The sequence below is a fragment of the Callorhinchus milii genome, unplaced genomic scaffold (genome assembly GCF_018977255.1).
Source record: "Callorhinchus milii isolate IMCB2004 unplaced genomic scaffold, IMCB_Cmil_1.0 Scaffold76, whole genome shotgun sequence".
NCBI lineage: Eukaryota > Metazoa > Chordata > Chondrichthyes > Chimaeriformes > Callorhinchidae > Callorhinchus > Callorhinchus milii.
The window spans coordinates 217869-236994 of NW_024704817.1; the positions used below are offsets into that span (position 1 = coordinate 217869).

The 19126-nt window shown below is 48.0% G+C and overlaps 1 protein-coding gene across 2 annotated transcripts in view; it reads left to right on the plus strand.

Moving 5' to 3' along the window:
* Positions 1-16373, plus strand: part of LOC103191445 (sentrin-specific protease 2) — a gene marked incomplete at its 3' end in the record, with an annotated part of 29963 nt that extends 13590 nt beyond the window's left edge. The window contains 4 exon segments of one of the 2 annotated variants that reach the window (XM_042345704.1): positions 1712-1793; positions 7843-8001; positions 9915-10046; positions 16170-16373. In XM_042345704.1, the coding sequence (XP_042201638.1) occupies positions 1712-1793; positions 7843-8001; positions 9915-10046; positions 16170-16373 (577 nt within the window). 2 annotated transcript variants of the gene reach the window in all.
* Positions 16374-19126: the final 2753 nt, after the last annotated feature.

Genomic DNA, 19126 nt, shown 5'->3' on the forward strand with positions numbered 1-19126 from the left:
TCCTCGGTCACTCTTCTCCACAGCTCCCTCTCCTCCACTCTCGATTCCCTTGCTCCTCTCTCCGAACCGTCTCTTATTCATGTAAGTCACCATGGTACACCAGCCACCTCCGCTCCCTTAAAGCACAAGTGCGTGCCGCTGAACGCACCTGGCTTAAATCAAACTTAATGGTCCATCGGCAGATCTGGCTTGACCATATCAAATCCTACTGCTCTGCCATCGCCTTCGCTAAATCGTCGTTCTACTCCAAGACAATCTTGGAGGCTAAGGACAACCTCAGACTCCTCCATCACGAACTAGTTCTCCTCCCACCCTCTCATGCCTCGCCCATCCTCACCTCAAATGCCAACAGCGAGGCGATGCTGGACTTCCTTGAATCCAAAGTCGAGGGAATCCACTCAGCTGCTTCTGCCATTCCATCTGCTATCCCCTCCCCATCTCCCCCTCCCACCCCAGCTCCATAAACCTTTCACTGTCCTCTGGTACTGTTCCCACCCCATTAAGGACTGTTGTCATCATTCCTATCCTNAAAAAAAAAACCCTCCGAGTCTAGCTCTACTTCCAAACTACCGCCCCATCTCCAAGCTCCCTTTCCTCTCCAAGGTCCTGGAACGAGTTTTGCTTCTCAGCTTCGTTCCTTCCTCTCCCGCCACTCCTTTCACAAACCCCTCCAATCAGATTTCAGTGCCACCCACAGCACAGAAACAGCCCTGGTCAAAGTGACAAACAACATTCTGTTCATCTGTGACCAGGGGTCCCAATGCCTCCTCATTCTCTTTGACCTCTCTGCTGCCTTCGACACCATCGACCACTCTATCCTCATCCACCACCTCGCCTCTCACCTCAACCTGTACAGCTCTGTCCTTGACTGGTTCAGATCGTACCTCTCACACCGCCTCCACTTCATCTCCACAAACGGCTTCTCCTCTAGCCCCCACACCGTCTCTTGCGGCGTTCCTCAGGGCTCTGGCCTTGGTCCCCGCCGCTTCAATATCTATATGCTCGCTCTTGGTGACATCATCTATAGACATGCGGTCAACTTCCACGTGTATGCGGATGACACCCAACTGCCTCCACCCTTGACTCCAGGACCACTGCTGTACTGACAGAATGTCTGTCGGTCATCAAGTCCTGGATGAGAGCTAATTTTCTTCAGTTGAATGTCAACAAGACTGAGGCTCTCCTGATTGGCTCCCATCAGCACCTCCACACCTCAGGCGCTGACAGCATCACCATCCATGGTTGCACACTCCACCTTGCTAAGCCAGTCGGGAACCTTGGGGTCTTGTTTGACCGTCAACTACCCTTTATACCCCACATCTTTGCTATGACCCGTTCTGCCTTACCCCAGCTTCGCAACGTCACCCAGCCCTGCCACTGTCTCACACAGCAGGCAGTCAAAACCATCATACATGCTTTCATTACATCGAGACTTGACAATGCAAACTCATTGCTTGTCGGCCTCACCAACTCCTCCCTCCATAGGCTGCAGATCATCCAGACCCAATCCAGACCAGTTTGTAACAGAGGATTGCTCATTCTCACCACTGTGAAGAAATATTTCTAATCTTTTGTTTAATTCCTTTTGTGATTATTGTAAATTTGTCCCTCTTGTGACTCACTAACCATGATACAGTGGGTGAGTGTAGTTTATTGTGTGTTACAGTGGGTGAGTGGTCTGACTGACAAATTTGAATCTGTGAATTTACAGGACAAACCAACCCGGTGTTAGGTCAAAAATGCACCAGAAGGTGATGGAAAAATTATCTGAAGGAATAAAGAGACAAACAGTGGTAAGATCTGTCACTGAGGGCAGACAACTCAGTGTAACTAAGGTGTCATTGTATTTGTGGCTGCGTACATGTGTACATGCCTTCTGTACATGTGTACGTATGTGTAGCAGTACATTAGAATACATTAGGATATACAGCACCAAAACAGGCCATTTGGCCCAACTGGACTATGCATGTGTTTATGCTCCACATGAGTCTCCTGCCCTTCGTCAACTAAGCCTTCAAACATAACCTTCTATTCCTTTCTCCCTCATGTACCTATCTAGCTTCCCCTTAAATACATCTATGCTATTTGCCTCAACCACTCCTTGTATGTTCCACATTCCCACTATTCTCTGTGTAAAGAAATTTCTTCTAACTTCCCTATTTGATCTATTTGTGACTATTTTATATTGATGGCCCCTGGTTTTGGTCTCCCTCACAAGTGGAAACATCTTCCCCACATCTACCCTATCAAACCTTTCATAATTTTAAAGACCTCCATCAGGTGACCCCTTACCCTTTTTTCAAGAGAAGAGTACAAGCATGTTCAACCTTTCCTGAAAGGTATAACCTCTCAGTTCTGGGATCATCCTTGTGAATCTCCTTTGCACCCTCTCCAGTGCCTCTACACCCCTTCTATAATGTGGGGACCAGAACTTCACACAGTATTCTAATTGTGGTTTAACCAAGGTTTTATAGAAGTTTACCATAACTTCCCTGCTTTTCATTTATATCCCTCTAGAAATGAATCCCTATGTCTGGTTTGCCTTTTTTTATGGACTTATTAACTTGCGTTGCTACTTTTAGTGAATTGTGTATGTGTACCCCTAGGTCCCTTTGCTCCTCTACCCCATTTAGGTTTTTGATTTTCCAGGATTTATGTGATTTCCTTATTTCTTCTAACAAAATGTACCACCTCACACTTTTCTACATTGAAATGCATTTGCCATTTAAATGCCCATTCAGCAAGTTTATTAATGTCTTGCTGTAATTTGTTGCAATCCTCCTCTGTATTAACTATTTTAATATTTTAACCTTCAATTTGATGTCTCCAAATTTTTAAATTGTATTGCTGATTCCCGAGTCCAAATCATTAATGTATATTGTGAACAACAGTGGTCCAATACCGGTCCTTGTGGAACATCACTGCCCACCCCCTGCCAGTCTGAGTAGCTACCCTTTACCCCTGCTCTCTATTTTCTGCTTGTAACCAGCTTGCTATCTAATTCCTTTTAAAAAAAATCACTTCAATCCACGACTGTTCGTGGGACACTGCTGTGCGCAATTGGCTGCCGCATTTTGCCCACAAAATATACAGTCAATTCACTTTACAGTGTATTCTGTGAAGACGTCTCGAAGACGTGATAAGGTGCTGTATCAAATGCAAGGATTAGTATTCTGCTATTTTTCCCCTGACTCCACATGCTCTGACCTTATTCATTAGTCTATTATGTGGCACCTTATCGAACGCCTTTTGGAAATCTAAATATATTTACTTAGACAGCTCGTTGGGCAACAACATCACCAATTTGCACTTCTACTGCACCATTCAATTAGGAGAATATCTCAAAGCACGGTACAAATAGAGGGTGAGAATCTGAACAGAGTGAGAGGCATTTGTGTGTGTGTGTGTGTATGGAGGGAGGGTGGTAGACTGGAGGTAACCAAAGAAAGGCACAGTCATAGAGATAGGTTGGATGATATTTGCAATGTGAATGGGAGGGATGGGTAGAGGGAGAAAGTTCCATAGAGAGGGGGGACAAAGTACCTGAAACATGGTGGGATTGAAGAATTGAATCAGGCTGAGTTAGCAGAGCATAGAGAGTACATATGGGAGAATATGATTGCAGGAGATTGCAGAGATAGGGTGTGTGTATATTTTGTTTATTACTTTCATTCTGACACTTGATGCTGTGAAGTATTAGGACTGTGAAGGCCATTTGCAAGTGAGAAACCTGGGTTCGAATCCTGGCAGGACGAAACCTTGGGCAAGTATCCTTACTCCACATGCCTGATAATAATCCCTTAAGAGAAAAAACAATGATAATTTGGTCACTTCAATCCATGACTGTTTGTGGGACACTGCTGTGCGCAATTGGCTGCCACGTTTCGCCCACAAATATACAGTCAATTCACGTAACAGTCTATTCTGTGAAGCGCTTTGAGACGTCGAGAAGACGTGAAAAGCGCTATATTAAATGCAAGGATTATTATTGTTATTATATTACATCTATCACATTATCCTTGTCTACTCTTTCTGTTAGCTCTTCAAAGAATTAAATGAAGTTGGTCAAGTATGACTTTCCTTTTTGAAATTCGTGCTGATTATTCTTTATTATGTTTTCCGTTTCTAGATGTTTTTCTATTACCTCTTTCAGTAAGGATTCCATTATCTTTCCTAGCACTGATGTTAAACTGACAGGTCTGTAGTTCCTGGGCTTGTTCTATCTCCCTTTTTAAATATAAGTATAAAAATAGCTATCCTCCAGTCCTCTGGCGCTACTCCCTTTTCTAATGATTTATATATGTGTAGTCGTGTCTCTGCTATCTCTTCCCTCGATTCTTTTAATATACACGGATGCAATCCATCTGGACCAGGGGGTTTATCCTCTCTGAGTTTTCGATTATGTCTCCCCTTTGTATCTTAAATGTATTTAGATTATGTTTGACCTCTTGTTCTCCTGTTATGTCCACCTGATCTGTCTCCCTGGTGAATACAACAACAACAACAAGATTCCATTTATTGAGCGCCTTTCACGTCGGGAGGACGTCCCAAGGCACTGTACAGTTAGGTCAGGACCCGAGCAAGGGGGAAATGGGCAGGGTGAGGGGATGGAAGAGAGGGAGTGAGGAGGGGGGAAATGGTCAGGGTGAGGCGATGGAAGGGAGGGAGTGAGGAGGGGGGAAATGGTCAGGGTGAGGGGAGGGAAGGGAGGGAGCGAGGAGGGGGTAGAGAGTCGAGAGGGGAGCTGAAGGCACGGTCAAAGAGAAAGGTCTTGAGACCGGCCTTGAAGGAGGAAAGGGAGGAGGCGGCGAAGGCACTGGGGGATAGAGTTCCAGAGCCTAGGGGCTGAGAGGCTGAAGGCCCGGCCACCGATGGTAGGGCGGTTGGGGCGGGGGATGTGGAGCAGACCGGAGCCGGAGGAACGGAGGGTACGGGCAGGTAGGTAGGTAGATTCCCTCAAAATCAGCTTTTTCCAATACTGAGGCAAAGTAATTATTTAATATTTCTGCCATTTCACTGTCGCAGCCTGTGAGCTTATCTTGTCCATCCCTTAGTGGCCCTATTCCTATTTCGATTTTTCTTCTGTTATTTATATGTCTAGAATATTTTACTATTTCTTTTTATATTTCTTGATAATTTAATAATTCCCTTTTGCCTTCCTAATTGCTTTTTTGGCTATTTTCCTGACCTCTTCATATTTTTTGCCATGCCTTGTAGCTTACGTACTTAGTGAACGCCTCTTTCCTGAGTCTCAACTTTGCCCTTATGTCTTTATTCATCCAAGGTGTCTCATTATTATTTAGCTATGCCTTGCTTTTTAGCGGAATATATTTCTCCTGGACTCTATTGATCACTGTTTTAAATGTTTCCTGCTGTTGCTCTATCTCTTTGTTTGCCAATATTGTTTTCCGGTTTATTTTCCCAAGTTCCATTCTCATTCCCTCAGAATCAGCTTTTTCCAATCTATTACCCTGGTCTTTGTCATACTCATGTCCTTCTCAATCATTATCTTAAACCGTATTAAGTTATGATCGCTATTGCCTAGATGTTCCTCTATTCGTACTTTTCTTACCCGCTCTGGTTCATTTCCCCTTACTAAATCCAGGAGGGATTTCCCCCTTGTTGGGCCGCTTACATACTGGGTAAGAAAGGAGTCCTATACACATTAAAGGACCTCCATTCCCTTATCCCCTTTACCTATCTCTTCTAGCCAGTTTATTTGAGGGTAATTGAAATCCCCCATGATTAGTGGAGTCCTGTAGCTCAGCGGTTAGAGCACTTGCTTTGCAAGTGAGAGACCTGAGTTCAATTCCAGGCAGAGCGAAACCTTGGGCAAGTTTCCTTACTCCACACAGAGCCTAATAATAATCCCTCCAAAACCAAAAACAATAATAAATTGGTTATTTTCAATCCATGACTGTTTGTGGGATATTGCTGTGCGCAATTGGCTGCCGCGTTCGCCCACAAACATACAGTCAATTCACTTTACAGTATATTCTGTGAAGCGCTTTGGGACGTCTGTAAGACGTGAAAAGCGCTATATCAAATGCAAGGATTATTATTATTACTCTATGTCTTTTACTCATTTCTCTCATTTGCTTGCATATTACTTCCTCTACCTCCCTTCCACTATCTGTAGAGTACCCCTATTTGTGTGATTGATCCCTTCTTATCTTTTATCTCTATCCACACAGATTCTGTTTCTATCTTACTGATGGCAATGTCCCTTTTTTCTACTGCCATGATGTTATCCCTAACGAGTACAGCCACTTCACCGCCCTTTCTCCCATCTCTGTCCTTTCTAAATATGTTATACCCTGCAATGTTTAATTGCCAGTCCTGTTCTTTTGTAGCCATGTTTCAGTAATTCCAATTATATATGGTTCCTCGCTATGAATGATTGCTTCCAGTTCTCCTGTATTATTTCGGATGCTGTGTACATTGCTGCACAGACAGTTTAATTCATTATTATTAATTGTTCCTCATTTCATTTTTGACAGTCTTTTCACACTTCTGTTCTATAATTGTATTGACCATTTTTGACCCTGACCATTTTTATTCTCCTTATTTCTTACTTTTGTCTGGCTTGAGTAATTTACTTCTGATCCCTCCCCCCCCTTTTACTAGTTTAAAGCCTTTGCCACAGCTCTATTGATCCTTTCCACTAGGACTATGATCCCCTTCCAGTTCAGGTGGAGCCTGTCCCATTTGTACAGCTCCTTCCTGTCCCAGTATTGGTGCCAGTGTCCCATGAAGTGGAACCTTTCCTCCTACACCAATCCTTTAACCACGTGTTAAATTTCCTAATCTGTTATTCCCTATTCCAATTTGCACGTGGCTCAGGTAATAATCCAGAAATGATTACCCTTGAGGTCCTGTCTTTTAACTTAGCTCATAACTCCTGAAACCCTCTCTGCAGGACCTCCTCCCTGTTTTTTTCCTATGTCATTTGTCCAACATGGACCAAGACAACTGGATCTGACCCCTTTCCAAATTCCTCTTCAGCTGCTTTGAGATGTCCTTTACCCTAGCACCAGGTTCGGGACTCTCGTTCTTGGCTACAGAGGATGCTGTCTATTCCTCTAAGAATTGAATCCCCTATCACAACTACATTTCTATTCTGCTTTTCCCCGCTTTGGACAACCTTCTGCTCCACTGTGCCTTGATCTGCATTGTGGCTTCCTCCCCGCAGTGTTCACAGGAATCGAGTACCTCATACCTGTTGGGCAGGACCAGTGTCTGCAGGATCTCATTCTCTTCCTCTCCTAGGTTCCCACTACTCTGCTTACTGAGAGTAGCACCCTCCCCTTCCTGTAACTGCTTTTCTATGAGGTGTGACCGAGTGCAGGATAAAGCTATCCAGAAATTCCTCCCCCTTCCTTAATTCGCGGAGTGCGTCCAACTCATATTCCAGCTTAATGATTCTGACCTGGAGTGTGTCAAGCCAGAGACATTTCCAGCAGAAGTGATAGTCCAGGACAGACTCACAATCCACAAACTCCCACATATTGCATTCCTGGCACACATATGTAATTCATTTTGCACCTTCTTCCCCCTCTGCATCTAATTCCCACTCTCATCCAATTCCTTCTCACTCTGGTCTTGTCTCACTCCAGTCACAGCTCACTCCAATTGGCTCTCTGCTCTCTGTACATGTACTTGTATGTACGTGTATGCATGCGCGCCCGTGTATGTGCGAGTGCACGTATGTGTTAGCCCATACGTGAGCGCATGTGTAACTTCGTGTGTGAGTGTGCATGCAAGGCTGCTCTATGTATGTGGCTGCTCCCCATTGGTGGCAGAGGGGTTGCAGCCATTGTAAAGCTGTGTTTGCTTTACCAGGAACAGCAGCCAGCCTGTAAGCTGTCAGAGGAAGTTTCATCCCGGCTGTGCCTGGATAAGGGACATTCAGCAGCTGCTTTTCCTGTGCCAGCTTCACACCATTCTCAGGAAATGGTCCACTCACCTGGAAAAAGCACACATCTTTCTCTCTTTACTGAGGTACGGAACACAGATCTCTGTGTCAGTCTGTGAGAGTAACCAACACACAACAGCACCGAGTGTTTTCTTTCTTGGTGGGTGGAGAGTTAGGAGGCTGTAATGCAATTGAAGGTCTTCGATACAGGATGAAGCTGGCCTCTACACTGTCTGTCCACACTCCCAGATCAGCGACAGCGCAGGTTGGAGACTGAGTAAAGCTCCCTCTGGATTCTGTGGGAGATTCGTGGCTCACGGTTTGACACATGGAGCAGGGCTGCTGAAGATTGTCTTGCAGAGGAGCGAAGCCTTCCACACTGGTACACCTGCCATGTGGAGTCCTGTAGCTCAGTGGTTAGAGCACTCGCTTTGCAAGTGAGAGACCTGAGTTCAATTCCAGGCAGAGGGCGAAACCTTGGGCAAGTTTCCTTACTCCACACAGAGCCTAATAATAATCCCTCCAAAACCCAAAACAATAATAAATTGGTCATTTTCAATCTACGACTGTTTGTGGGACATTGCTGTGCGCAATTGGCTGCCGCATTCGCCCACAAATATACAGTCAATTCACTTTACAGTGTGTTCTGTGAAGCGCTTTGGGACGTCGTCCTGACGTGAAAAGCGCTATATCAAATGCAAGGATTATTACTATTATTATCTCTGCTCCCTCAAGGCACAGGTGTGTGCCGCTGAACGCACCTGGCTCAAATCTTACTTAACAGTCCATCGGCAGATCTGGCTGGACCTCATCAAAAGTTACTGCTCCACCCTCGCCTCCGTTAAATTGTCCTAATCCAGGACAATCTCGGTGGCTCCTGTTCTCCATCACCAACCAGCTCCTCCGCCCACCCTCGCTCATCCTTTCCTCCAACTGCGAGATGCTGGACTTCCTCAAAACCAAACTCAGCTGCCTCTGCCCTTCCAACTACTACCACCTCCCCATCTCCCCTCACACCCTGGCCCCTACCCATCCCTCCCTCCACACCTTCGAACCTATCTCCTCTCTCACCAGCATTATAACCCACATGTAACTGACCACCTACTCTTTGACCCCATCTCCACCCCTCCTTACCACCCAGTTCCACCTCCTTGACCCCTACTCACAGACATCATAAACCTCTCCCTGTCCACTGGCAAAGTCCCCACCCCTTTAAAAACAGTCGTTATCACTCCTATCCTTAAAAAACCCTCCTTGGACCCATCCCTACTCTTAAATTACTACCCCATTTCCAATCTCCCTTTCCTTTCCAAGGTCCTGGAACGAGTTGTTACTTCGCTCCTTTCTCTCCAACCACTCCCTTCACGAACCCCTCCAATCGGGTTTCCATGCCGCCCACAGCACAGAAACAGCCCTGATCAAAGTGACAAAGAACATTCTGTCCATCTGTGGCCAGGGCTCCCTCTGCCTTCTTGACCATTCTATCTTCTTCCACTGCCTCCTCTCACCTCAACCTTCATGGATTTCCGCGTCTGGATCCCTCTCCCCGACTGCCCCACCCTCCCCCGACTGCCCCACCCTCCCTCATCTGTCCCACCCTCCCCTGTCTGTCCCACTCTTCCACGGCTGTTTGCGATGTGCTCTGTGCAATGATTATTTTGCTGTCAGGTTCTCCCACAAAATAGTTACTGCACTCTACGGTATATCCTGGGAAGGCTTTGAGATGTCCTCCCGATGTGAAAGGCACCGTATCCAATGTAAGATTATTATCATAAAACAACTACATTTTGACCGTGCAATGGACACCTTCTCTTCCCCTCATGGTGGCTGTCACCATGAAGCTGTGAAACACTCTGAGGCACTCTCCTAAGTGAGTTTATAATATACACGGTTGTTGTTGAGTGCTCTTGCCCGCTCTCCCCGGGCCTGATTGAAGGATCTCAGTCCCATTTGTGTGCGAGGGGGTGAAACTGCAGCAAGTTGTGATTTGTTTTGACAGGCAATGGCTGCTGAGGTCAAGCAGGTGCTGGGCCGTGGGGACCCTGACCAGCTCCTCGCCAGTGGTTTTAAACTCAAGATAACCCGAAAGGATATCTGCACTCTCTGCAACAACTGCTGGCTCAATGATGAGGTGACTTTCTCAATGCATGCACAAACATAGACAGGAAGCAGTGAAAGAAACCCAGTGGTCCCATCGAGTTTGTTCTCAGGCGATTCTCCCCTCCCACCCATACTCCACACCACTCATTGCACACTATACATTGACACATCTATCCACAGCCCAGCTACTCGCTCTCCTTGTGGGAAACCGAAAAATCAGAGGAAACAAACCTCATCTCCTCAATGACCGATTTAGAGAAAAAGGAATTGATCTGGACTGGGTTGTTAGCACCTGGAATGGCCGGTGAGAAGTTGTGATCAAGGCTGTACTGTAACAGTTCTCTTAAAAAAATAAATCCTAACCCCTCTAAAAACAGCTGTCATCACCCCCATCCTCAAAAACCTTTCCTGGAAGTTAACAGGAGAGGCTGGAGAAGCTAGGATTATTCTCCTTGGAGCAGAGAAGGTTAAGAAGAGACTTAATTGAAGTTTTCAAAATTATGAGCGGCTTCAATAGGGTGAACAAGGAGAAACTATTTCCACTGGTGGGTGGGTCGTTAACCTGAGGACACCAATTTAAAATAGTTAAAAGAATCGGGAGGTGAGAAGAAATTTTTGTACACAGCGAGTAGTTCAGATTTGGAATGCATTACCTGAAAGGGTGGTGGAAGTCGATTTGATAACAACTTTTTGGAGAGAAGTAAATAATTATTTGGGGAGAACAAGTTTGTGAGGCTTTGGGGAGAGAGCAGGGGAGTGGGATTGATTTGGATAGTTTTTTAAAAAGATCCAGCACAGACAATGGGCTGAATGGCCTCCTTCTGTGCTGTATGATCCTATGATTCTGTTACACCACACCTCACATTACAGATTCCCTGCAGTTAGAATCATTCAGCAATTCCATATTACACAATCAATATTTACACTGCAAATTTGTACATGAAATGCATGATAGATTAGTGTGACCTGTCACATTTGTCATTCCTTATCGAGTGGTCAAGATGTTTTGTTTGTCAGATTCATGCTACAAGACAAAAGTTCTCAATACAATAATATGTCCTCAAAATACTTCAATATTTCTGCTTCTTATTTTGCCTTTAAACCAATCAATGAGCATGTTTCTCTTACGCAGTTTGCATTATTACAATTCCATTATTAAGTTTAATTTATCTGGTAAAGGTAATATTTACGTGTTTTCTTTCCTCTTGTGGTTTAAATCCATGAACCATCAACTTGTAGTTGTAAGGCACTTTCCATATCATGTTGTCACTTTCTCTTCTTGAACACACAGCCATCTGGGTTGACTTCCTTTCTAGGCTTTGCCATGCTCCTGTACATTGTACCAAGCCTCTCCACAGTCCTCCTCGGTTAACCCTTCCGTGGTTATTTTAACTTTTTTAACTTAACTTATAGATGCAGAGATTTCTTTACCAGCTGGAGTTTTTATTCTAATTGTATTAGGATTTTGAATTTTAATCACTGTGCAGGGTTTCCGGTACTGACTTCTCAATACACCTTTCCAATAATGGGTTTTCCAAACCACGTATTCCCCCTCATGATAGTTACAATTCGCTGAACTTTGATGTAAGATTCAATCATTTCTTCCAATGTCCTTTTAAATTATTTTAGCTGTTCAGTGTCCACATGTGAAGGCCTTTGAGTTTATCGGTGTAGTCATGTGCCTTCCATGGAATATGTAAAATGGAGTGATGTTAGGATCCATACACAAGAGTCGATTGTTAATACCCATTAATACTCAGGGCAACTGTTTGAAAAAGGAAAATAGCTGTATTTTCCCTTTTCAAACACTCTTTCTTGGAACAAGTAAGTCCATTTGTGTTTTCAACTTTCCCAAATTGTGCGTAATCCCCATGGTTTGGGTTATATTTTTAATTATCTCAGCTGTGAATGGTTTCCCTGGTCTGATTCAAGTACTTTTCTCTTTGACCGAGCCTTCAGCTCCCCTCTCGACTCTCTTCCCCCTCCTCGCTCCCTCCCTTCCCTCCCCTCACCCTGACCATTTCCCCCCTCCTCGCTCCCTCCCTTCCCTCCCCTCACCCTGACCATTTCCTCGCTCCCTCCCTTCCCTCCCCCTGACCATTTCCCCCCTGCTCGGGTCATGACAACTGTGCAGCGCCTTGGGACGTCCTCCTGACATGAAAGGCGCTTTATAAATGGAATCTTGTTGATGTTGTTGTACTTTCATTATCCCGTTTCTTGGAATAAGCTTGTCGTTGATTAACTTAGAGACACTTGTCTCTGTACACCTACCGTTTATAGAATCATAGAATTATACAGCACAGAAGGAGGCCCATTGTGTCTGTGCGGGCTCTTTGAAAAGAGGTATTCAAATCAATCCCACTCCCCCGGTCTCTCCCTATAGCCCTGCAAACTTGTCCTCCCCAAACAATTATCTACTTCTGTCTTAAAAGTTGTTATAGAATCGGCTTCCATCACCCTTTTAGGCAATGCATTACCTGTGTGAAAAAATTTCTCCTCACCTCCCCTCTGTTTCTTTTAGCAACTATTTTAAATCGGTGTCCTCGGGTTACCGACCCACTTGCCAGTGGAGATAGTTTACATGGATAAGCTAGTGTAAAACCAGTTGTGTGATCCACGAAAACGAGGAGATATCGATTATACCTGTCTGTTTTTGGCAGTGGTCTGACAAAGTCCACATAGTGGAGTCCTGTAGCTCAGTGGTTAGAGCACTCGCTTTGCAAGTGAGAGACCCGAGTTCAATTCCAGGCAGAGGGCGAAACCTTGGGCAAGTTTCCTTACTCCACACACCTAATAATAATCCCTCCAAAACCAAAAACAATAAGAAATTGGTCATTTTCAATCTACGACTGTTTGTGGGACATTGCTGTGCACAATTGGCTGCCGCGTTCGCCCACAAATATACAGTCAATTCACTTTACAGTTTGTTCTGTGAAGCGCTTTGGGATGTCCTCCCGACGTGAAAAACGCTATATCAAATGCAAGGATTATTATTATATTATTATTATTATAGACCCGCTCCCATGACTGTCTCATAATTACATGCTCTAATCCCTTACTCTCCGGCACATTGCTCACATTCACTTGTACACACCTCAACATATTTCTTCACCTCCCTGACTACAATACGAACCGTTGTCATTCTATAGGCAAAGCCATTAGGAAGATCTCTCCCCAAAACTCTTCTGAAAACAATTCCATTACTTTGGACGCTCGGACTCCTTTAGTTCTAACTATTGTCCTATTTATTTCATGTACGGCTTTCATTAAGTTATCCCACTCGGCATTTATTAAATCTCTCCATTGTGGATTGATTACTGACTGTAAATAAATTTGTGCGGCTGCCTTGCTAGGCAAGGGCACTCGTCCCACCATGGCTATGGTTGAACTTAACCACCCCTCTACTGAATTTGGAATTATTCCAGTTAGTGAGTTTAACCCTAAGGCACTCTCCGTATGAGTTTTTCATTCCCCGATACTGCATTTACTTCAGGCTGGGTTTGCCCATACACCCTGTTTTCCTCTTCTTAGTTTTTATTTCAGAACGTCTTGTACACTCTCTGTATGCGTTGTCCATGCTTCCTCCTCCTCCACCCATTTCATTTCTCTTAGTAATTTCTTTTGCAAACTAATCATCTGCTGCTGATAAATAGCTCTTTATTGCTATGCTGCAAGATAATTTCCTCAGCATTTATTAACTGCTTGTGTATTCTTTCACTTCTGCCTGTGACTCCTTCAGAGATTTATTTTTAACTGATCACTTAACTCTTTCTCACTCATTTTAGGTAAGCCCTCTCTTTGTAATTCTTGGTAGTATTTAAACTTGACATAATCCCAGCAACAACAACAACATTGCATTTGTATAGAGTCCTTCATGTCATGAGGACGTCCAAAGCGCTGGACAGTCAGGGATCCACACCCGAGTTGGTGGTTGGAATCAGGAGGGGTGGAGAGCAGAGAGAGGGTAGAGGTAGGCGGGTGACCGAAGGCTAGGTTGAAGATGAGGGTCTTGAAGGAGGCAAGGGTGGGGGCGAGGGGGAAGTCATTGTGAGATGGAGTTCCAGATGGTGGGGGCAGAGAGGCTGAAGGCCCACCCACTAATGGTGGGGCAGGCGAGGCGGGCTATGTGAGCAGGCTGGAGCTTGCTGAGCATAGGGAGTGGACAGGTTGGTAGGGGGTTAGGAGGTCACAGGTAGGGAGGAGCAATGCTGTGGAGGAATTTGAAGGTAAAGACCAGGATCTGGGACTCCAGCGTTCCATATTGGCTCGGTGAGGTGTAGAGTGATGATGTTGTCAGCGCCCGAGATATGTTAAACAACAACAACAACAAGATTCCATTTATTGAGCGCCTTTCACGTCGGGAGGACGTCCCAAGGCGCTGTACAGTTGGGTCAGGACCCGAGCAGGGGGGAAATGGTCAGGGTGAGGGGAGGGAAGGGAGGGAGCGAGGAGGAGGTAGAGAGTCGAGAGGGGAGCTGAAGGCACTAGAGAAACTGGAGAAAGTTAGCTCTCATCAAGGACTTGATGTCTGACAGGCAGTCTGTGAGGACAGCAGTGGTCCTAGAGTCAAGCAGAGGCAGAGAGCTACAGTTGGGTGTCATCCGAATACATGTGGAAGTTGACCCCATGTCTACGGATGATGTCACCAAGAGTGAGCATGTAGATGTTGAAAAGGAGGGGATCAAGAACGGAGCCCTGAGCAACTCAGGCTAAAACGGCCGCTCCTAATTTTGCCTCCTCCAGGAGTGTAGCCCCATTATTTAAATAGTGTTGGCTCTGCTTTTATATCTGGCTTCATATTTATTATTTTTTCTTCCTGTGTTCTTTTACTCTAGAGTTTTACTTAGGGAACTCCATCCCCCAGTGCCTTCGCCTTGCTTCCTCCCTTTTCTCCTTCAAGGCCGGTCTCAAGACCTTTCTCTTCAACCGTCCCTTCACCTCCCCTCTCGACTCTCTACCCCCTCCTCGCTCCCTCCCTTCCCTCCCCTCACCCTGACCATTTCCCCCCTCCTCGCTCCTTCCCTCCCCTCACCCTGACCATTTCCCCCCTGCTTGGGTCCCAACCCAACTGTCCAGCGCCTTGGGATGTCCTCCCGACGTGAAAGACGCTCTATAAATGCATTCTTGTTTTTGTTGTTATTTCGCATAACGGTTCAATACAGTGGAAGTTTTCTCCCAATTTGTGGCAGTCACATTCTCCCATTTATGGTTCATAACAAATCCTTCTGTTTCTGGCCCTTTGGGTTCTATTCTTTTGGGTTTTTCTATACCCTAAAAACTCGATCTTTTTCAGAGTCCCTGACTCGTGTGCCTCTGGCTTTCCCTGGCTTTGAATTTACGGTGCTTACATAGTCCTCCCTGGATCTAGTCTTATTTCCGTGTTCCCCATGGCTTCTTACCATTATGAGTCGATTATTTCTTTCTCCCTCTACTCTGATTAATTCCTCCTTTCTCTCCTTTGGTGCCATTTCTCTGGCTAACTCAGCCATTTTCTCTAATGCGGCTTTGTCAGTCTGTGATAGTGAGGCACTACCCTGTTCCTGGATTGCTTTGCCCCTCCTTTCAGGTTCACACATCTTCTGTCTGTTAACTTCTATGAGTTTCATAGACTTTAATTTTCTCAGTATTTTTCTCAATACTTCGCCGAATCAATGTATTCATAGTAATCGGTCTTCCCTTTGGATTGGTTATCTCCCCATATTCCTATCACACCTATTTTCTTTTGATTCTTCCCTGAGCCTCAAACTCTGGGTTCCTGGTACAAACACCGATACTATTTATTCTCTCTTCTTTTATTATAACATAGCTCGAGCAGACTTTATAGAAGTTCAGAAGTCATTTTTATTAAATTAAATCGTGATAACATTCAACAATAAAATTTCTATCGAAGAACTAAGATAACAACTATATTCAAGACTGGCAGCAATTCACCATATTAAAAGAAACCAACCTTGACTGGCAGTTATGCCGCCAGTTAGGCACACACCTTAATCTCAACATCAGCACATGACTCCATGCTGTCTGCTTAATGTATCGTTTGAATTCCCCAAATAATAATATTTTAAAAATATGGTCTCGGGACCAAAAACAAAAAGGCTGCTGTGGGCTGTTATGTGCCTGTCAGGTGCTGCTGATCCAGTACTGTTTCTTGCAGGTGATAAACTTCTACATGTGTCTGATTGTGGAGCGAGGCCGGGGACCTGGCCAACTACGCGCTCATGCCTTCAGCACCTTCTTCTACCTGAAGCTGCAGTCGGGGGGTCACCACGCCGTCCGACAGTGGACAAAAGCCACCAACCTCTTTCACCAGCACCTGATCCTGATGCCTGTGCATCTGGGCATGCACTGGTGCCTGGCGGTGAGCCAGCTCGGTGGAGGCTCTGTTTGCCTGTCTGGGGGTGGGGGGCAGTAAGTGTGTGGGGGGGGTGGGGGAGGATTGTTGGTGTGAGTGTGTGTATGATTCCATCCCAGACCCCTGTTACCTCACCCCCTCCCTTCTGAAACGAAAGGTGCGAGGGGATGTTGGTGTGTGTGGGCAGTGTGTGGGGGGATGTTGGTGTGTGCAGGGGGATGTTGGTGTGAGTGGGGAGTGTGCAGGGGGATGTTGGTGTGCATGGAGTGTGTGCGGGGGGATGTTGGTGTGTGCGGGGGGATGCTGGTGTGTGCGGGGGATGCTGGTGTGTGCGGGGGGATGCTGGTGTGTGCGGGGGGATGCTGGTGTGTGCGGGGGATGTTGGTGTGTGCGGGGGATGCTGGTGTGTGCGGGGGGATGCTGGTGTGTGCGGGGGGATGCTGGTGTGTGCGGGGGGATGCTGGTGTGTGCGGGGGGATGCTGGTGTGTGCGGGGGGATGCTGGTGTGTGCGGGGGGATGTTGGTTGTGTGCGGGGGGATGTTGGTTGTGTGCGGGGGGATGTTGGTTGTGTGCGGGGGGGATGTTGGTTGTGTGCGGTGGGGATGTTTGTTTGTGGGGAGTGTGCGGGGGGATGTTGGTGTGTGTGGGGAGTGTGCGGGGGGGATGTTGGTGTGTGTGGGGAGTGTGCGGGGGGATGTTGGTGTGTGTGGGGAGTGTGCGGGGGGATGTTGGTGTGTGGGGAGTGTGCGGGGGGATGTTGGTGTGTGTGGGGATGTTGGTGTGTGGGGAGTGTGTGGGGGGATGTTGTGTGGGGAGTGTGCGGGGGGGATGTTGGTGTGTGGGGAGTGTGCGGGGGGGATGTTGGTGTGTGTGGGCAGTGTGCGGGGGGGATGTTGGTGTGTGGGGAGTGTGCGGGGGGATGTCGGTGTGTGTGGGGAGTGTGCGGGGGGGATGTTGGTGTGTGGGTAGTGTGAGGGGGGATGTTGGTGTGTGGGGAGTGTGCGGGGGGATGTTGGTGTGTGTGGGGAGTCTGCCGGGGGGATGTTGGTGTGTGCGGAGTGTGCGGGGGGATGTTGGTGTGTGGGGAGTGTGTGGGGGGATGTTGGTGTGGTGGGGGGGGGGGGGGGGATGTTGGTGGGGAGTGTGTGGGGGGATGTTGTGTGGGGAGTGTGCGGGGGGATGTTGGTTGTGAGGGGTGATGTTGGTGTGAGTCGGGAGTGTGCGGGGGGATGTTGGTGTGTGTGGGGAGTGTGCGGGAGGGATGTTGGTGTGTGGGGAGTGTGCGGGGGGGATGTTGGTGTGTGGGGAGTGTGCGGGGGGATGTTGGTGTGGGGGGGGATGTTGGTGTGTGGGGAGTGTGCGGGGGGATGTTGGTGTGTGGGGAGTGTGCGGGGGGATGTTGGTGTGTGGGGAGTGTGCGGGGGGATGTTGGTGTGCGGGGGGATGTTGGTGTGTGTGGGGAGTGTGCGGGGGGGAGTTGGTGTGTGTGGGAGTGTGCGGGGGGATGTTGGTGTGTGGGAGTGTGCGGGGGGGTATGTTTGGTGTGTGGGGAGTGTGAGGGGGGATGTTTGTGTGTGTGGGGAGTGTGCGGGGGGGATGTTGGTGTGTGGGGAGTGTGCGGGGGGGATGTTGGTGTGTGTGGGGAGTGTGCGGGGGGGATGTTGGTGTGTGTGGGGAGTGTGCGGGGGGATGTTGGTGTGTGGGGAGTGTGCGGGGGGGATGTTGGTGTGTGGGGGGGTTGGGGGGGGATGTTTGGTGTGTGGGGAGTGTGCGGGGGGATGTTGGTGGTGTGTGGGCAGTGTGCGGGGGGATGTTGGTGTGTGGGGAGTGTGCGGGGGGATGTTGGTGTGTGTGGGGAGTGTGCGGGGGGATGTTTTGTGTGGTGTGGGGAGTGTGCGGGGGGATGTTGGTGTGTGGGGAGTGTGCGGGGGGATGTTGGTGTGTGTGGGGAGTGTGCGGGGGGATGTTGGTGTGTGTGGGGAGTGTGCGGGGGGGATGTTGGTGTGTGTGGGGAGTGTGCGGGGGGATGTTGGTGTGTGTGGGGAGTGTGCGGGGGGATGTTGGTGTGTGGGGGAGTGTGCGGGGGGGATGTTGGTGTGTGGGGAGTGTGCGGGGGGATGTTGGTGTGTGGGGAGTGTGCGGGGGGGATGTTGGTGTGTGTGGGGAGTGTGCGGGGGGATGTTGTGTGGTGGGGTGTGCGGGGGGATGTTGGTGTGTGGGGAGTGTGCGGGGGGGATGTTGGTGTGTGGGGAGTGTGCGGGGGGATGTTGGTGTGTGGGGAGTGTGCGGGGGGATGTTGGTGTGTGTGGGGAGTGTGCGGGGGGATGTTGGTGTGGGGGTGTGGGGGGGATGTTTGGGTGTGTGGGCAGTGTGCGGGGGATGTTGGTGTGTGTGGGGAGTGTCGGGGGGGAGTGGGGGGGAGTGTGCGGGGGGATGTTGGTGTGGGGGGTGTGGGGAGTGGGGTGTGGGGGGTGTTGGTGTGTGGGAGTGTGCGGGGGGATGTTGGTGTGTGGGGGGAGTGTGGGGGGGGATGTTGGTGGTGTGGGAGTGTGGGGGGGATGTTGGTGTGTGGGGAGTGTGCGGGGGATGTGGGTGTGTGGGAGTGTGGGGGGATGTTGGTGTGTGGGGAGTATGCGGGGGGGATGTTGGTGTGGGGGGGGGGGATGTTGGTGTGTGGGGGGGGTGTGTGGGGGGAGTGTGCGGGGGGGATGTTGGGTGTGTGGGGAGTGTGCGGGGGGGATGTTGGTGTGTGTGGGAG